Here is a 20,321-nt window from a genome sequence, read left to right on the forward strand (position 1 = left end):
TAATTAAAATAACCTTTCTAATCAATTCAGCATTAACACTTTATCACAATAATAATAACATTTAACCAAAATTGATAACAGTTATACTTAATTTATTAAAAACACATTTAAATAACGTTGGCTTACAAATAATAATTATACTAAAAATAAATAAATTTATAAAAAATTTACATTATCTACTACTTACTACTACACCCAAAAACACAAAACTAAACAACAACAACAACATAATCATAAAAAATTTCCTTATCATGATATATATAATTAATAATCTGTAAAAAAAATTTAAATAAAACCTAATAAATATTTAAAAATTAGTCATAACCATTCTATTTATATACTTCAACTACACGCCTAACAACAACATAATCATAACAAATTTCCTAATCATGATTTATATAACTAATAATCTGTAAAATAATTTTAAATAAATCTAACAAACAATCAAAAATTAGTCATAATCATTCCATTTATGTTCTTCAAGTGCATGTCTAACAACAATATAATCATAAAAAAAAATTTTATTATGATAAATATAATTATTAATCTGTTAAAAATATTTTAAAATAATCTAACTAATATTCATAAATTAGTCATAATCATTCCATTTATATGCTTCGTCAACTATGTGTCTAACAATAATCATAATATTCAAATTTTATATTTTAATCATTATAAATATTAAAAAATTCAAAAAAATTAAAAAAAATTAAAAAAATACTTACATAATCAGGATCACTGAGATAATGAATAATATGAAGTTCAGATCGATCAACATCTTTAGCTTTGTAATTTTTTGGCATTGTTGTTGCTCCTCCACCATGCAAAACTCAGAGAAACTCAGAGAAAGGAAGAAGAAGGCTGTGAGGGTGAAAGGTTAGTCGGAGTGAAGTGTGGTTTCGGTTTCGGATGGTAAGAGAGGTCATATTCCTTTCTGTCATTATGAGGGGCACCGTTTAGGGACTCAGCGGGGAAACAACGCGTGTCCATTGATGAACATACTCGGACCGTGCGATTCGTCCAAGCCCAGCCAACTCGGAGGGTCCGAGTCCCTCAGCAGCCTGACGCACATGCACTGGAGTCGGACCGTGCGTTTTGTCGCTTGAAATCGGAGGGTCCGACTCCCTTTCCCCTGACACTACAACTTGGTTACACACCTCCCACCCCCATATCCTTCTCATACACCACCTTCGGTACAATATGTAAATTAAAAAGCGCAATATTGTAACACTGTGCAATAGTATTATCATAACTTTTTTTTTCCCTTGTATTGTTATAGCACCAAATTTACTTCTTGAATAGAAGACACCAAAATTTGCCACAAAATCATGAGAACGTACAGAAGAAATTATTCTGTCTACCACTTGCAATGACATAACAAAATCATAATTATGGTTATTATTATGAATTATAAATTTTAATCATGCTTACCCAAACATTAATCTCGCTGATTTCCCATCATCATGATTCATGCATGATGAAATTAATACCCTTGTGCTCTTTTTTTTTTGTGTATTCTCTGGGTTCTTTATTGGGCTAAAACTTGGATCCAGTAATAAACTTGGCCCATATTTAGATTGGGCAACTTCTAGCCTATTAAAAAAGGTTCTGAATGGCCCACTATTGTACCAAAAAAAAAAGGTTCTGAAAAATGCATACCAAAAGCAGGTGCTTAACAAAAAAAAAAAAGTGATTTTAATTTGTCCTATTTTGTGGAATATTCTCAAAATATGCTGTGTCATAATAAACTGACTTCTTTGAAGCTTCACCCCTTAGCACAACAATAAGGCCAATAATAAGTTAATAACATTTAAAGATTTAATGTAATAATGTAATGTAATGTGTGTCTATAATTACTCACTTCACATGGTGCCAAAACTATATTTTACCTAGCTACCCATATACCTAGCTAGAAAGTAATAATAATAAAATAATTATAACTTGTCAGGCTTTGACAGCCAAATAATATTGCAACACCCTACATGACCCCTTCTATTATATTATTTTTTTTCCCTCTCACTAAAGAAAAAGCCTCATTATTAATTTTTTCAATTTGAAGATGTTAAGCATAAAGCATACACCCTAGCTAAACTCAGTATGTAATTAAAAAACATCAAACAAAGTTTTCAATATCATATTTGGTCCACATTTTTTTTCTTCTTTCTCTTTCTTTCTTTACCAGACAGATTACAGGTCAAATGGGATGAGAATGATGATAAGACTTAGAAAAGGACATCAAAGAAAGAAAAGAAAGGTATATTATATGACTATATGGACCTTGTTGCCATGCCCAAAACCTTGAGTTTTCCTATTAGGTAATAGGTTTTTCTAAGCTGAGAGAGAGAGCACTAATTTTGAGTTGTAGTTTATTCTTTTAATTATTTTTTTTTAATTTTTATATGACTAAAAATTTAAATATATATTATTTTTCAAAAAAAAAAAAAAACTATATTCTGCTTTTCATTTGGTGCATGGTATAAAGAGATTTTGACATCTAAAGAAACTAAAAAGTGAAGCCAAAAAGTGAAGCTAGCAGCCAAATCCCACATATCCAAAGTGTTTTTTTTTTTTTTCTTTTTTTCAAAACTTTTTTTCTCTCTCTTTCTATAAAGCACTTTTTTTCCTTCTCTTCTCTGCTTGGTGAGGTTATCAAACTCTGAAGAATCAGACTTACCCTCTTGAGAGAATATATTCCCTTGGCTTGTACCAGTTAAAAAACAAAAAAGATTCAAATTTTGTAGAGACCCAAGTAAAATAAAAAACTTTGTAAATTATGTTTGAGTGGCCCAAGGCTCACATGCATGCCACATGTCAAAATCCAGTTGTACTTGTTCTGCCATTGGTTGTTGCTCTCATATCATTTCAGTGTGTACCAGTAATAATATTTAATTTAATCATATCATATAGTAAGTATAAATAATAATGAGATTAATATTATTGGGGGTAGAGGACCACTTCATAAAAATTATATATATGTATTTTTTAATTCAAAAAACAACAAATAGAGTTAGCATATGCATGTGGGTATGGAAGGGTAAGTAGCTCAAACCTCTATGTATGGAGCTGTATGTAGATCTACTTTATTTTATTTTTCTCTTATTACTTAATTTTAACCTTTCTAATTGTTTATGCATTTTTGTTTAGCATTCCCATATGAATCTTTGAATGAAGGGTAAGTGGCATTCTATGCAAATTGCAAAAGCTATATGTATGCTCAACTTTGCATGGGTTTTTAGAAGGCCACAATAATAATGTGTCCTAAAAAGGTCAAAAAGGGTTTTTTCATCACACATTGGTATCACATAGGAGTATTATTTTATGAATTTTACTAACTTGTTTCCTATAGATATAGGTTAAGAACATTATAAAAAATATTTTATAAAAATTATTAAAAAAATAAATATTTTTATATTTTTAATATATTAAATATATTAAAAAATTAAAAAATTTCTATTATTATTTTTTAAATATATCTTTAGGATATAAATTAGCTAAATTCTTATTTAATTAGAAATTAAAAAATATTTGGTACATTGTACTAGAACTTTTAAAATTTGATTTGATCTTCCATTCTCATTAATTAATACTAGTATTTTGATTTAAATTCTCAAACTCATATGCCATTAGCATCATCTATACTCTAAATTGAAATGATTTTTTAGTTAATTATTATTGGAGAAAAGGATAAATCGATCTCTGACTTTTTGGTCTACGAACATTTAAGTCTCTAAAGATTTAAAAATACATTTAAGTTCATGACCTCTTCAAAATTTGAACATATCAATTCCTGAGTCTAATTTGTTCAATTTTAAAAACTCTCTTATGTGTGCATCCGTATCAACCAGGCCAGTACAACGGGAGTCACGTTTGATTTTTAAATGAACATGAAAAATCAATATGTCTAAATTTTAAAAAAGTCAGAAACTTAATTGTATTTTTAAATTCTCAAAAATTTAAATGTCTGCGAATCAAAAAGTCAATGACTTATTTGTCTTTTTCTCTTATTATTTACATAATTATTGATATAATGATAGAAATACACTATAATTCAAGAGATTGTGATCTTTAACAAAAAAAAAAAAAAAAAATAGATGGTACCCTTAAAAAAGATTCTAATTACAAGTTTCACAAATAGTTCTTATTACAATATTCTAAAAAGGGATGATACTCTTTACACTTATCAAATAAAGAAGGAAAAAGACCAGAAAAGTTTCACTAACGATGATAACTACAATGGAATTCTTGCTAGACTAGTTATTATTAATTTATTAATTACCTAAGTTTTTCTCTTAGTAGTAGCTAGTAAATTAAAATGACTATATATGGCTTTAACAATAATGGTTATTATAACTTTGACCATATATATCAAATAATTGAAAAACAAAAATAGCTGTCCAAACAAAAAGGAAATCATCCAAATAAATTCAATGTTACTTTTGAAAGGAATAATTAATAATTGTAAATGGATTGAGCAACTTAAAACCCCATGATACAAAAGCCGACCCTATTTTTGTGTTTTAGAAAAGGTTCCTTATAATAAGTTTGGTTCCACTCACTCTCAAGACATCACATGTATTATCAAAACCTAGAAAAAAAAAAAAGGCAAAGGTATCAAAGGAAAAATCTTATCATCATTCAACATTTTATGATAACGAAAAGAGCCTGTCTATAATAAAGGATAGAATTGGTCCAAATAAAGTAGTTATGTTTGACCCCCCAAAAAAAATATTAAAAAGAGAAAATTAAAGGGGTCTATTAATAAAGGATGAAAAAAATAAAGAGAAAAAGATAAATCGATACCTAACTTTTTGGTTTGTGGACATTTAAGTTCCCGACTTCTTCAAAATCTGGACATATCGATCCCTGAATCTAATTTGTCCAATTTTAAAAACTTTTTCACGTGTGCATCCGTATCAACTAGGTCAGTATAACGGGAGTCACGTTTGATTTTTTTGTTAAATCTGACAGACCATAGTGAACATAAAGAATCAATATGTCCAAATTTTGAAAAGGTCAGAAACTTAAATCTATTTTCAAATTCTCAAAGACTTAAATGTCTACAGATCAAAAAGTCAAAAACCTATTTATCTTTTTCTCGAAAATAAAAAAGCAACTTAGAAAACAAAGTGTCTGTTTTTAGAGAGGGAAAGGACCATAGAAGCGTGAAGTGCCCTACTTTGCTTTTTGATTGGGACCAAACCTTGGTTTCTATATATATTGGGGAGTCAAAATCCAAAACCCAATGATTCTAAGGTTACAACCCCTTAAATTGAAGGACACATAAACCTTTTTCCCTTCTTCAATTGCCCCATGCATGTGGCTGAATGACTACTCCAACCAAATCAAAAGAAATAATGTTTATGCATGCACACCACACTTACAATCAAACAAACGTTGGTAAAATAGAGCCATAGTCAAAGGTTGATTTAATTTATTGTCGTTTTTGGGACACTTATTAGATTCTTAGTTTGTTACTCATGTTTTTCCCATTTGGTGCTAAATTCATTATTTCCCTTTCCCCCCTTTAAATAAATTATGGAACTTATTAACACCATGAGGTGGAGTAGTAACTCAATTTAATTATCATACTTAACTAGCTAGCTAAATAGCTAGTGTTAGTTAAAAAAAAAAAAATTCAAATAATGTTAAGTGAAGTGGTGAGTGAATTGTATTTATGAGAGAGCATGGATTCCATATATGAATAAGGCAATTGTTTGTTGATAAATAATTCTTTTAATAGTAACTGCTATATATAATGTTCCTAAGAATAAACACCTAATAACAAGTATATCATGTGAGTTTAATTGTTTACAATAGGTTGAAGAGTTTTAAATTAGGTGAATTTTAAAATGGCTATGTTACAGTGATTATACAAGTGTATTTAAAATTAAAATTATATCTTTTATATTTTGATAATAATTTTTTAAGTAATACTTTAAAAAAAACGTTGTTTAACAATAAAAAAAAATGTTACTTTAATTTTAACAATATTTTTTAAAATAGCATAATCGTTATAGTTACCGTAATATAATCATACTAAAATGATTCTTTAAATTTATCTATTTTTAGTTAGTGCAATGAACTCAACTTGTTTGGTTGGCCCTCTTCCTTACATATCTTGCCCTAATTGTCACACCAAGAAAAAAATAAAAAATAAAAGGGGAAAAGAAAGAAGAATGACAAGAAGAAGAAGAAAAGGAATTTGTGGAAGGAGATATATTTTGATACTTTATAGAAAGAGAGATATTTGGATTACATATAAAACACCAATAAAGATTAAGACCAAGTTGAGAAAATGAATTTCAACCACCTTAATTATCATTATTTATGAGAGTTCATACTCATTTGGGACCAATACACAGTTGTCCTAATTCTCTTATGTTCACACAAAAATAAAGCCCTACACTCTTAGAGTATAGACCACTTCCCTTAAAAACACTCTTATCTATATGGACATAATGTTAGGATTTGAACCAATTCAAACCATAGGGATGAAATTCTCCTTTTTTTTTTTTTTTTAATCAAAGATAGAGAGACTCGAATCCGCAACTTTTTAGGTGAATATAGGAAGATTATGTCATTTGAGCTATGATGCACTACGCATACATATAAAATATAAAATATTTTTTAGATAAATTGTAATGATATTTTGATATTTTATTGATATTAAAATATAAATTAAAATTTTAATTATTTTTAATGTCTTATTTTAATTATATCAAGTATTTAAAATATTTTTTTATTTTAATAAATAATAATATATACTATATCTAAATTTGTTTTAAGAATATATGTTAAGAATAAGACTGGACACGCTGACACGTGATGGTATTTAGGTGTGTCTGGAAAATAATTTTTTATTTTTTATTAAGACACGGTTGGACACAATAGATACGCGTGTCGGACGAGTGTCAGTAAGTGTCGTGTCCAAAATGTGTCCGACACGTAGACACAACAACTTAGCAAAATATCCGTACTTCATAGCATTTGAACTATAACTCATTAGCTCATTGTCAATGAGTTATAATTAAGATAAAATTTTCATTTATTAATTAACAATGCGATATTAGTATATATTTTATGATATTAATATTTTATGAAAAATTTTATCAATTGAAAACCCTAATTTTAAAATTTCAGTCCAATTTAGTTGAATTAATCAAATTCCCAACAATAAGATTTTGATATCAATATATAATTTAATAAGAAAATAATTGAAATGCTAATTTATTAATGCAAGCTATAAGATCTCTCTTTCTCACTTGCTCACACAAATTAAATAATAGGGTTTGAGTGATCCAAATGCTATCCCTAGTCCCATCATAGCAATTAGCAATAACAAAGGGTTGGGCCCTTCATGGCTAGCATTGTGAAGACATTGAGAATAACAAACGTAATTGCTTGGTAGGGATAATAATACTACAAAACATGACTACAACAACCTCAAATAGACCATATACTTTCCTACCATATACTATACACTATATATTGTATTTTAGGATTCTATATCGGTATTTTAATCGTTTTAACCGTTGATTTTAATTATAAAAAATATATAAATTAAAATTAATGACTAAAAGTATTAAAATATTAGTATTTTTAGTATATTTAATTTTTTTTGTTATTATATTATATCTTTCCTATTTTACAAAGGGGAATTGATTGATAAATAAAAAAATAAAAGGCATAAGTTGGTTGTTTTCTTTTTGGTACATAAACATAATAATAAAAAGCTTTAATGGGGATAGAAGAGGTCCACCAACAAGAAACTTAAAATGTAATTATGGATGATTGAGTGAGTAGTAATATATACACTTCCATTTCTCATTTCTCATTGGATCACTCCAAAACATTCATTCTCTATCCACCCTTACACCATTTTATTGAATGCAAATGGAAAGAGGGCACCTATTTTAGGCAACCAAAAATCTTCATGTCGGCTTTAATTAAGTGATGTGAATTTTTCATGTAATAATAATAATAATAATAATAATAATAATAATAATAATAATAATATACGTAAAAATAAATAAATAATTTGATTGTTATGTATTTTAGGGTAAAATATTTTTGTATGAATAACATCTAATTATTATTGTCATATTAACATTATTTACGTAAATATTTTATTAAGATAATAATAGATATGGGAAGTAACAGATTTTATCAGATATGCCAAGAAGTAATAGCTCAAATGGCATAGTCTCCTCATACTCAATTAAGAGGTTGCGAGTTCGAGTTTCTATATTTTCGGTAAAAAAAAAAAACAGATTTTATCAGATATGACCATGTATACAAATTAAACCATAATAATTTTATTTTTATTTTATTTTTTTTGGAAAAAGTTATTATCGTCATATTTAGATTTGAAGCGAGAATATAGGATAACATGCATGGTTACAATCTATTAGATGCCCTACAATTAGAATATTTGTACTATTTTTTTTTTCATTTCTTTTAATTTCATTATTCTTGTCAATTTATGTACCTTGTGGCTCAAAACTTGTCGATAAATAAAGCCTCAACACTTTAGCCAATTTTTATTATTCAAATGGCAAAGTTGTCAAGTCATACATAAATATATTAAACCAAGAAAAAAAAAATGAAGGAAATAAAATGTTATTTTAGTTGATTTTTCAGGTGGATCATCGGCTTATTAACATATTTTAATAAATAAAAGATGAGGCGAATTTGATATTAAATAGTACAATGATAATATGTCTTTAGAATTAGTGTTTAGTGAGTTGCTGAATACCTATTAAAATATATGAATAAGTCATTTATTAAAATAATCTTTATAGAAGTAGTGAAATCTTTAGTTCATCTATTTATAAAATAAATTTTAAATTATAAAATTTAAAATATTTAATAAAAAACATTTTATTATTAAGTATAAAATATATAAAAATATTAAATTAAATATTTTTGCAACAAATGAAAATATTTTATAATAAATGATCAAGATTATAAATAAATAAAAATATTTCTATTAATAATCAATAAATATATGTTATATTATTATAATTTAAACTAACAAAACAATTATCAATAACATATAAAAGTATTTTTTGTTAAATAAATTAAATAATAACTTATTTTTACTGTTCAAAGAAGTATATATTCTATAAATAAAGAAAAAAATTGTATTTTAATATTTCTCAAGAGAAAAATGATATTTTTATTTTGTTGTAATTTTTTTTACTACAATAACAACATAAGTCATATTTACTCTCTCTCCTCTCTATTTGTTGATAAAGTATTGTTTGAAAGCCAATTAATTATATCTCAAATGATATAGTCTTTCCATACTCAATTAAGAGCTTGCGAGTTCAAATCTTTTATTTTTGGTAAAAAAAAAATATTACTCGAACCAGAAAAGGTTTCTATTGTTTATAATATAAGAATATTTAGGCTATTTTTTTTGTCAATGAAAATAAGAAAAGTGATTTAGTAAAATATTATAATTTTTTTAGTGTTTTTAAAAATTATGAAAGCTATATAAATAGAAGAATTCAATTTCTATACTTTAAATTTGTTAATTTTTAAAAATAAACATTACTAATTTTAAAAATTAAATAGTCTAATTTCTATATTTTTTAAAAATTAAAAAATTCAATTTTTTATTCTAAATTAAATACCGTCATATTTGAGATTAACACTCTAACTGTTCATAATTTAAAAAAATTTTGTTGTCAATTCAATATAAAAAAAAAAACTTAACCAAATGACCATATATAAATAATAATAAAAAAGTAATTTATCCGAATTTAAATTTATGTTGTAGGAAAAAAAAAAGAAAAGAAAAAGCTAGACTTTACTACCTTTGACCCTGATTCTCTCTCTCTTGAATGTGCCTAATAGTCCAACACAGCCATGGGAGCGAGCAAGCAAGCACCTTTCTCTCTCTCTCTCTCTCTCCCTCTTCAACTGCTAAAGCTACGTAGCTGAGTGAGTGTCTCTGATCCCACTTTGAATTTTGTTACTCTCTTCATTCTTCTTCTTCTTCTTCTTCTTACTTTCCCTTTTTACCCTCTCTTCCATTGCATTCTCCTTCTTCTTCTTCTTTCCGCCCCTACCTTCTCCTAACCTCTTACTCCTTCCCAAGTTCCACTTTTTCGCATCTGGGTCTCTCTCTTTTCCCCCGATCTGCCTCAGATTCGGATCAAAATCCATTCTTTATTCCCAATTCACTCTATCATCTAACTTACTTTCATCTTACCCCTCCTTACGGTAATTTCCCCCCTTTTTTCCATCAAAAATCTGTTTTTGCCCCCACTCAATTGGGGTGGCTAATTTGACTAATACCTTGCTTTTTTCTTTGCCTACCCTTTGTTGTTATTTAAATTTGATTTTTGGAATTGATTCTAATCTTGATGGTTGCTAATCACTGTTTAGCTTTACTAAAATGATTATGGTATGTATATGCATGCAGCTTCACAGCTCAAGTTTTCTTCTTTCTAGGGATTCATGCTTTCTTAATTTGCTAACTCTGTTCTTTGGTACTTCTGTCACTGTTGGTTTCATGGATAATAGACCATGTGGGTTCACTCAGAAGGAGGTTATGCTGTTATGCTTTTAACAGTTTTAGCTATGTTTATATGTTGGGATTCATACCTATCGGTGTTTCAGTAGAATGTTTCACTGATTAATGGATCTATTTGTTCCTTGTTTGATTATGTGAGTTACTTCTGTTCAGATTTCAATCATGATTTATAGACTTGTGTTTATCTGTGTACATGTTGTTTGTTAAACTGGTTACTTTTTTTCACAGCATACTTGGTGACATAGCTGAATCTTTTTTATGATATTGATGCTTCTGATAGGTTGCTTCTTTGTGGGAAGACATAAATGGATTTTCAGCCAAGGGTTTTGTCAATTTGATCTCAATTGAAACTCCATAGGATCTCTGATGGACTCGAAAACTAGTGCTAGAGCTCTCCCAAAACATCATCACAACACAACGAAGACGGGCAAACTGGAGCCGACTGCTTCCGAAGGTTCTTTGAAGTCTACACAGAACACAACGAAGAAGGATACCGGGGAGATTCCGGGAAGCAAGAACTTGGGAGCTTCGGTCCAGAAGGTGTCTGCTGATTCCTTGAGTCATAAACTTGCTGCTGCCACTATTGGTACTTCCTCAACTGTTCTTGCCAAAGCATCTAGAGAAGCAGATCACGGCATTAATGAGAGCTTAGGCTCACTGGAGAACTCTGCTGATCAAGAGAAAAAGATATCAGAATATGGAAGTGTGAAGAGCAGTTCTGTATCTGCGAAAGTTAGTGATGGGGCTAGCAGTCTCGCAAAGACAAGTGGGAGTGCTAAGATCAGTGATCGAGTCGACTTTGTTGAGAGCGGTAAGAGCAGTATCTGCAGAGGAAGTACAAGCAGTGATGTGAGTGATGAGAGTACTTGTAGTAGCTTTAGCAGCACCGTAAACAAGCCCCATAAGGCCAATGACTTGAGATGGGAAGCTATCCAAGCTGTTCGATCTAGAGATGGGGCGTTGGGTTTAGGTCACTTTAGACTGCTGAAGAGGTTGGGTTGTGGGGATATTGGGAGTGTATATCTCTCTGAGTTGAGTGGAACTAAATGTTATTTTGCAATGAAGGTAATGGACAAAGGGTCCCTAGCGAGTCGGAAAAAACTACTTCGTGCTCAGACAGAACGAGAAATCCTGCAATCGCTGGACCATCCCTTTCTTCCAACTTTGTATACCCATTTTGAGACGGAGAAGTTCTCATGCTTGGTAATGGAATTCTGCCCCGGCGGAGACCTCCATACACTGAGGCAGAAGCAACCAGGGAAGCATTTTCCTGAGCAGGCAGTAAAGTATGTTTAACATGAAGACTCAATTTTGGTTTATTCATATTGGTTATTGTTCATACTTCGTTTGTTATTTCATACTTTAGTTGATTCTGTTGGTACTGCTTTATCTCTCCCATTAGAAACTAACGGGTTCTGCAAATTTTTGTTAAACATTGATTTCTCTATCTTCATGAAACATGCGGTTGGTTGAGACTTAAAAAAGATTTATGGCTCACAATAGAATATTGAAACAAATGAATACATTATCGTTGTTTGCAGATTCAGGTCCAAATTATACATTCATTGTAAGTTGTCTCCTAGTAATGTGCTTAGTACAATAGCTTTGGAACTGTCATGCATGCATGAAGAGTGCGTTTGGGATTAGGGTTAGGGTTTCGTTTACCTGTGGGTCTGCATGCATGCATGCATGTTTGACCTTATTTATGCATGTTAATTATATGGATGGTTGCTTATTCCAGATAACATCAGTATCAATTTGTTTACAAGGTTGATGAGCACCTTGACTTATTTCGAGTGTCTTCAAACTAATTGTAACAGTCACCAAGAGTAAACCAATTTTTGGAAGCTGGCTTGTGGAAGATAAACTAATTACGAATCTTAATTGTCATTAATAATGAAACAATAATTTAGTCAGTGCAGTGCTGATGACTTGTGATTGTGCCTTTTTGTTTTGGTAATTTGTTTAAGCTGGTGAAGATGTTAATTTAATATATAGTGGTAATGAAAAGGCTAATTTCCTCTGAACTTGCAGGTTTTATGTGGCGGAGGTCCTACTGGCTTTGGAGTACCTTCACATGCTTGGGATCGTCTACCGTGACCTTAAACCGGAAAACGTCTTGGTTAGGGATGATGGTCATATTATGCTCTCTGACTTCGACCTTTCACTCCGCTGTGCTGTTAGCCCAACTCTTGTTAAAAGTGCGTCCATGGATGCCGAGCCTCTAAGAAAGAATCCTGTTTATTGTGTCCAGCCAGCATGTATTGAGCCGACTTCCTGTATCCAGCCATCCTGTGTTGCTCCTACTACATGCTTTTCACCTCGGCTCTTTTCTAGTAAATCAAAGAAGGACCGGAAACCCAAAAATGAAATTGGCAACCAAGTGAGTCCCTTGCCGGAGCTCATTGCAGAGCCTACTGATGCTCGCTCTATGTCATTTGTCGGAACCCATGAATACTTGGCACCTGAGATCATTAAAGGCGAAGGTCACGGAAGTGCAGTTGATTGGTGGACTTTTGGAATCTTTCTATATGAGCTCTTGTTTGGTAAAACTCCTTTTAAGGGATCCGGGAACCGAGCTACATTGTTTAATGTTGTAGGTCAGCCTCTGCGGTTTCCTGAAGCACCTGTTGTCAGTTTCGCGGCGAGGGATCTCATAAGAGGGTTGCTCGTAAAAGAACCTCAGCACAGATTGGCATATAAACGAGGTGCTACCGAGATCAAGCAGCATCCCTTTTTCGAAGGTGTGAACTGGGCATTGATCCGCTGTGCTACCCCACCCGAGATCCCCAAGCCTGTAGAGTTCGAGAAGATACCTTCCCCAGCCTCGTCTGCCGGCGAAAAGGCCGTCAATCACATGTCAATAGCGAATCAGAAGGGTTCGGATAATTATCTGGAGTTTGATTTCTTCTAGATATAGACAATATTGATTGCAAGAATGGTTTCTGTTAGGTGGGGGGTTGGAGGAACTGTTTTTCAATGTTTCAGGAACAGATGATGAGGAATTGTATGTTTGTTTTTGTTGGCTATTTGCAAAGTTTCAAATTTGTATGGCATAATCAAAATGCATGGCTTCTCTCTGTCATCTCAAAGGCATAAAAGAAGGAACTTGAGCTGTGATTAATGGTGGTGATGATGGTAAGCATGAAACTGTGGAAACTCAGCCACATGGGCATCCCCCAAAATTCTGTGCCCATGCAGACCTGAAAATCAATGCTTGATTTGAATGCTTTTATTTCCTTTGAAAACATGAGTGTCATGTTTTTGAAAAATGACAACTTTTTTTTCTGCCTTGGAACTCATCATTTCCTAGAATCTATTTCTCATTACATGACACTCATGTCTCTTAATCTAAAGGAGTATCTACGTCCAATACAACAAGAATTGATGTTAAAAATTTAAGGAACTAAGAAAGGTTCATATCATATATCAAATCCCTGGTCCAAGTCTAATAAAGAAAAAACTTCCTACACTTTCATGCAATCTTTATTTAATATATTGTGGTTATTGAAATCTTGGTCTAAATGCCCTCATAGAATTGTGCATAAGACGTGTAAGAGGAACAGATTCAATGGATTCATCTTCTTTTTGTGAAACTCTGCAGTTGGTAACATCATTAGAGGGTCATAAAGTAAATTCAATTCCAATAATCTGATCAATTACTTCCTCTCCTCTTATGATTTTAACATTACATGTCTCTGCTATAAATTCTTCAGTACCTTGTTTGCCATGCCTTGTCTCCTTTCTAGACACAGATTTTTTCCTACTCATTCAAATAATACAAATAACTTGGCTTCTCAGAAAAAAAAAAAAAAAACTAGTGTTATAAAAATTAATTTAACTTCATATATTGCAAAGATAGGGTATTGTAATAATTTGTACTTAAATTATACTTACAGGTTCCAATCACCAATTTCTTTATATTAAGATTGTTAACAAGGTCCACTATGGCTTTGGCATATTGTCACCCTCAATAAGCAACATCTCCACCTTCACCTGTATCATACTATTATCATTTCTAATAATATAATAATAAATACAAAATTATATTCATGAATTTTTTTTTGCAAAAATAATAGATTTAAGAGTAAGATATGAAAACGGTATCAGATAATTCTCACACTGTCATTACTTTTAGGGTTTTTTTTTTGTTCTAAGAATATTTCGAGTACTCTTTTAATAGTTTACTCTAGTATTAGATTTTTAAAAATAAGCTACATTTAAATATATTAATTGATGAAAGGATTAAACTTGTCAAACAGATTAATAGAATGAAATAGTTGTTTAAGATTGCACAAGTCAATGAACTTTGAAGAAGCGGATTCCTCTTGCCTTTCTCTTCTGTCAAGTAACTAGGGGTGGCAATGGATAGGGTAGGGTAGAGTTTGGAGCTAACCCTAACCCTACCCGCAGGTTGAGATTTTTATATAAACTCAACCCTAATCCTACCCGCTCTTAATCTGCGGGTACCCGATCCTACCCGTGGGTTACAAAAAAAGATGCAACACTATTATATAACTTGATAAATTAAAATAGAACTGACTTTTATGTAAAAAAAAATTAAATTATCAATTAATGATCTTCTTTTAATGACTAAGGATCTTTTGTATTTAGTGAGAGGTCTTTGGTATAACATCCACTTAAAACATATTTTTATATAAGTATATAATATATACATATATAAGATGCGAGTTGGTCGGGTAGGGTTGAGGCACAACCCGCACCCTACCCGACCCGCACGAGAACCCTACTCGCTGCGGATTGGATTGGCAATTCTACCCGACCGAGTAGGGTCGGGTTGGATACCCGTGGGTAGGGTACATGTTGCCACCCCTACAAGTAACTGTCAGCATACTTCTCATTCACAGGAGTCCTTGGAATTTTTCCAACTACCATTAAACATTAAGAAAAAACAGAGAAACATCAAGAAGACAAAGTCATAGCTAGTTACTTTCTTTTATTAATTAAGAATTGAAACAACCGTTTTGTTCGTTAGTTGAATTTAGCATTCTTTATCAATCAAAAAGTCAGTTAAACAATTAAAGTTGGTAGAAAATTTTGCATCATAAACCAATAAAACTCTTGTATTCATCACATTCCTTATTTCTAACAATAACCTATTTTTGTTAGGGACTAATGTTTTCTAAGTTCGCCAATCTTATTTGAATCTTATTAATTGAGCTTTTCTTCGGTTCTGGTGAGAATTAGAGAAGCAATTAATATTGAACTTAGTTGAGATAACATGAAAAATTGTGCAAATATAATTTCTTTATTTATAATTTTGTTAGTCTTTGTTTAAAATAGTATGAACAAGGCAAAATTAAATCATTTGGTCAAATCATGTATTTATTAATATAAGACTAAAAAAGATATACATGAGAAACAAAATTATACTTCACATGTCAATAAGTAAAAAAAAATTAAAATTAAGAGTTTATTACTATTGTTATTTTATTTGGGCAACAACTGTGACAATAATAATCACATGAATTTGATTTTAGGTAAAAAGAAACCATAAAAGGTTAAATTTTTAGGTTGCTGAGGTGTAAAGGGATTAAACCTTAGGATTTCCGAAAGGTTAAGTTTCTGAAAAGACAATTTTATTTTCCATGTTACAACTTTTGTTCATCACCTGTGATAATTTACATGAAGCAAAATTATTAATATATATATTGTCTGGTTTAAACTTTAAAGTAAAATATAATTTATACCATGTATTCTCTTTAAAGTTCTAATTAAATTATTCGGAACGAAAATATTTGATAATTAAAAATATTAACCAAAAATAGCTCAAATTTATTTTATTTAGCATTATTAATTGTCGTTAAAATTAATAAATGTTAAATAACACAAATTTAAATTGATTGAGTGGTCATCAATTCATTCGTTCGATTAAACAAATTTTGAGAATTCGAATTCTATCTTGTACATACACAATTTATTGTCCAACAACAAATCTTTAAATAAAGTTCAAATTTACAACAGATTAAAAAAAAAACGGCATAAAAGAGCATCATTATAAGAATTAATTATTAGTATTTACCTCAGACAAACTTAACTACTTGCATGTATCTACGTTGAAGAAAATTTGTATGGGAAATTGAGAGGTTTGTTCTTCAAAATTTGATAGTCATACTTTCTCTTATATATTATATTAATAATTCATCTAAATTAAACTAAAGCTAATATAAAACTAATTATATATATTTTTTTCTTTGAGATCAGCTGATCATCATGGATGCATACACGTTTCTTTTGTTTGGCTGCACCTATCATAAGAAATTAACTTTAGTTTTAATAATCATATAGTTATTCCTTTCAAGCAAGAACAACAGCTAAAGTCCACACGAAATTTTTAGCGGTAATATGATAATTATTGAGTATCTATTGTATTTATTTATTAATTATAACTACTTTATTATCAATATTATTATATTTTTTAATAAAAATCTTCTGTCACTCTTCAATTATTTCAATAATTAAGAGATAAATTAAAAATATTACGATAATTTCAATATATTGATAATATCATAAACTTTGACCAACCAACTAAATTTAGAATATATTTCAAAATTTAATAAATACTTACTGTTAAAATATAATTAGGATCAATTAGTTAGTATATCTGAATATTTATTGTAGGAGATTACGTCTTTATTATTACGATTCTCTTAATACCTATAAATACCTTTTTATATTGTATCATTCTAGACAATTTGAATAGACACACAAATCCTTTCTCCAGTTTAGTCTCTTGTTTCTAACACTTACCAAAAACAAAACTCAAACCTGCATTCATATAAGAGACATTACATGACCAATCTTTATCACCTATGTCAATATTCGTTTACATACAGTATAACCAAATTATAAATCATTGTTTCATTCCATAATTTGTAATATCCTATATAGAAATTATACAATAATAATTCATAGTGATGAATCATGACATATATACCAACACAGAATGGAATGAAATTGAAGAAGTTTGGCTTAAAAGTTAAAACAAGTGCATGAAACAGAATCTTTTTTGAGAGGCTCTTTATGGGGCATGGAAGTGGCATGAGGAGAAGGAGAGGGTGACCCTGAACCTAACCCTGATCCAGTTATGTTTTCACTAATTTCCTTCCCTTCACACACAATTCTCACCTTGCACATTTCTGGTGCACTCTGAAGTACTTGATCTGCTATGCCATTCCCTTTTCTTGATCTTAGTTTTCTGTTCATCCAAAATCTTATAAGTGCAACTTCCATTTCACTCCCCTATGCATTTATATGTGATCTTTGATAATTGATTTTAAAAACCAAAATAATAAATGATTAAAAATTTTTCAAATATTCCTGAAATATCAGTGTGATATATAGTCATTTTAACCGTTGATTTCAATTAACGTATATTACATATTTTTTATAATTGAGATCGACTATTAAAATTACTAGAACACTGATATTCTTAAGTAATTACATGTGATTAGGTTATATAAAAGAGTATAATTCCAAATTTATCTTCAAATATTTTTTGAACAATCACTTTGATCACTAACCTTTACAATTTAAAATCTTAATGACTAAGGAGTAATATAAAATCATGATTTATAAAAAAATGTACCTTAATTGGGATTTGTTGAGTCCAAGAACTAGTTTTGTAATATGAAGAATGGGGATCAAGTCCAATATAGCCTTTGCAACAAAATCACTCTCAATGAGAATGGTGTCCACCTTAACCTTGCAAGCAGAACAAGTTTGGAGGAACTTGTGAAGGAGCTGTCTTCTCTTGGCTCTTTCTTGGGCCATGTAGGTCTCTACTTGCTCACCACTCACTTGGCTCTTTGGGATCATTCCCATTCCCACTGTCATTGCATAAACAACAGCTAGTCCCAAATACACACTATTTACACATTGCTTAATTATTACAAATTTAACTATCTATCTATTAAGGCTTTTACCATTTACATTCTAATAAAATACCTAAAAATTATTTATGTATGTTTTGGGATATATACACTTTTCAGTAGAGCTATTAAATAGGTTAATTTTGTTTTTAAGTTTTTTTTTTTAAAACTAAACTACAAAATATATATTAGATGATTTTGACATTTTGTAACTAATATCCATGCAAGCTGAGAAATTATGACATCATTTTTGTTGTTAGACTTGTCATTTTTACTAATAAACCAAACCAGCTTATTTTATATAGTATTTGAATATTAATATATAAAAAAAATAATGCAATGCAAATTAAATATGTTGAAAACAATGCAACATCTTGAACTAATCTAAAAGTATTCTTCATGATGGTTGACTTTTTGTCCTTGGAACTCACATTCTTGCTTCATTAATGATTGTACAAGCTAGCCAAGGTTTACTGATCTAAATTAAAGTTCATCAAACTGAGAATTCAATCTTCAGCAGTCTTTTGTTGACTTAGGCATCATTTTAAGCTCACAAATTAAAATTGGTTCACAGGTGATGTTGGAAAAACAAACTGTGTTTATTAGTACTTTGTTTCAATCAAAGATTCAACAATTTTCTATATATGTCCATGAATACTTGATACTTTACTATTAAAACAAGGATCATATATTTCTGATCTTAAAACAACTTGGTGGTTAAGGTCTCAACCTCACTTATGTAGGACCAGGGCCTGAAAATCTTGCACCATCCAACAATCACACACAGACAAACTAAAATGGTATGAAAAATTGATATATAAAAAAAAAAAAATTATTTATTTAAACCATATATATTTTATGTTTGTTACTGAAATTGAAAAGATTGATATGATAAGAAGACTAAGGTTTTAAAATAGAAAAAAGAAAAAAGAGAGTGTTTGACTTACATGGATTTGGAATGTGTTTGATCTCAGGAAAAACATGGATGAGATAAATTATGGTAGATGAGGTAGTAGCCAAGTTCTTGAGAGTCCATGTTAGAGCTTCCATGCTTGTCTCACTCTTACCAACTGCTACATAAACACTTTCTTCTTCCTCACTACTCTTCCCTTCACTAATTCTTGACATAGTCCTAGGAGCATCATTATTAAGGTACAATTTTGATGTCTTCATGTCTTGTTCTTCTTCTTCTTCTTCTATCTCTACTATCTCACTACTACTACTAGTGATGATTCCATAGTAGTTGTTGAACATTTGGGAACTTCCCATGGTGGATTTAGCACCTTCATCTGATGATGATGATGATGATTGGTGCATACTATGCAAGGACTCGGTTAATAATGTTGCAGAAGACATGTTATTATGTTGAAGGTTTCAGAGAAAGAGAAAAGAGATAGTATTGGTGTTACCAATGCATTGGTGATGATGATGAATTCAGATGTTGACTTGTGATATTGTAGCTTTGCTATTATAAGAGCCTGTGGGAAATAATTCAGAAGTTCAAACACCAACTTTGACTTTTGAGGTTTTTTTTTTTTTTTTTTTTTTTTTCATTTTTCATTTTTCAAAAAATTATTGTGCTATGCGTGCTATATCAATAAACAACAATGAAGTCTAGTTGATACTTTTAATAAATTTGTCCCTCAATTTTATTTCTAGTCTCTTTGCAAATAAACACTACCTCAAGATACATCTCAATATTATAATATTTAAATATTTTTATTTACTAAATTATTTGTCTCTTTATTATAATATTTAAATATTTATTGATAATAGACAAGTATTATTTAAGGTATATATATATTGTTTTGCCTTAAATTGTATGATGATTTAATTTCAAAAATTCATTCTCTATTTTTTCAATTTTAGTGGAGACAAAAATTTTT

General features: G+C 29.9%; 1 protein-coding gene and 1 pseudogene across 2 annotated transcripts; one reads left to right on the forward strand and one right to left on the reverse strand.

Moving 5' to 3' along the window:
* The first annotated feature begins 9,759 nt into the window (after positions 1 to 9,759).
* Positions 9,760 to 13,628, forward strand: LOC112741359 (serine/threonine-protein kinase D6PKL2). 2 transcript variants are annotated; one of them, XM_025790310.3, is made up of 3 exons: positions 9,760 to 9,948; positions 10,824 to 11,829; positions 12,578 to 13,628. In XM_025790310.3, exons 2-3 carry the CDS (start codon positions 10,910 to 10,912, stop codon positions 13,455 to 13,457), a joined length of 1,800 nt encoding a protein of 599 aa, XP_025646095.1. In that variant the 5' UTR covers positions 9,760 to 9,948; positions 10,824 to 10,909; the 3' UTR covers positions 13,458 to 13,628. The 2 variants fall into 2 exon arrangements, with proteins under 2 accessions (XP_025646095.1, XP_025646094.1); XM_025790309.3 differs by having other exon boundaries at positions 9,765 to 10,230.
* A 3,804-nt stretch (positions 13,629 to 17,432) lies between these two features.
* On the reverse strand, positions 17,433 to 19,939 carry LOC112741360 (U-box domain-containing protein 54-like; annotated as a pseudogene).
* Positions 19,940 to 20,321: the final 382 nt, after the last annotated feature.

The sequence above is a fragment of the Arachis hypogaea genome, chromosome 14 (genome assembly GCF_003086295.3).
Source record: "Arachis hypogaea cultivar Tifrunner chromosome 14, arahy.Tifrunner.gnm2.J5K5, whole genome shotgun sequence".
NCBI classification, from domain to species: domain Eukaryota; kingdom Viridiplantae; phylum Streptophyta; class Magnoliopsida; order Fabales; family Fabaceae; genus Arachis; species Arachis hypogaea.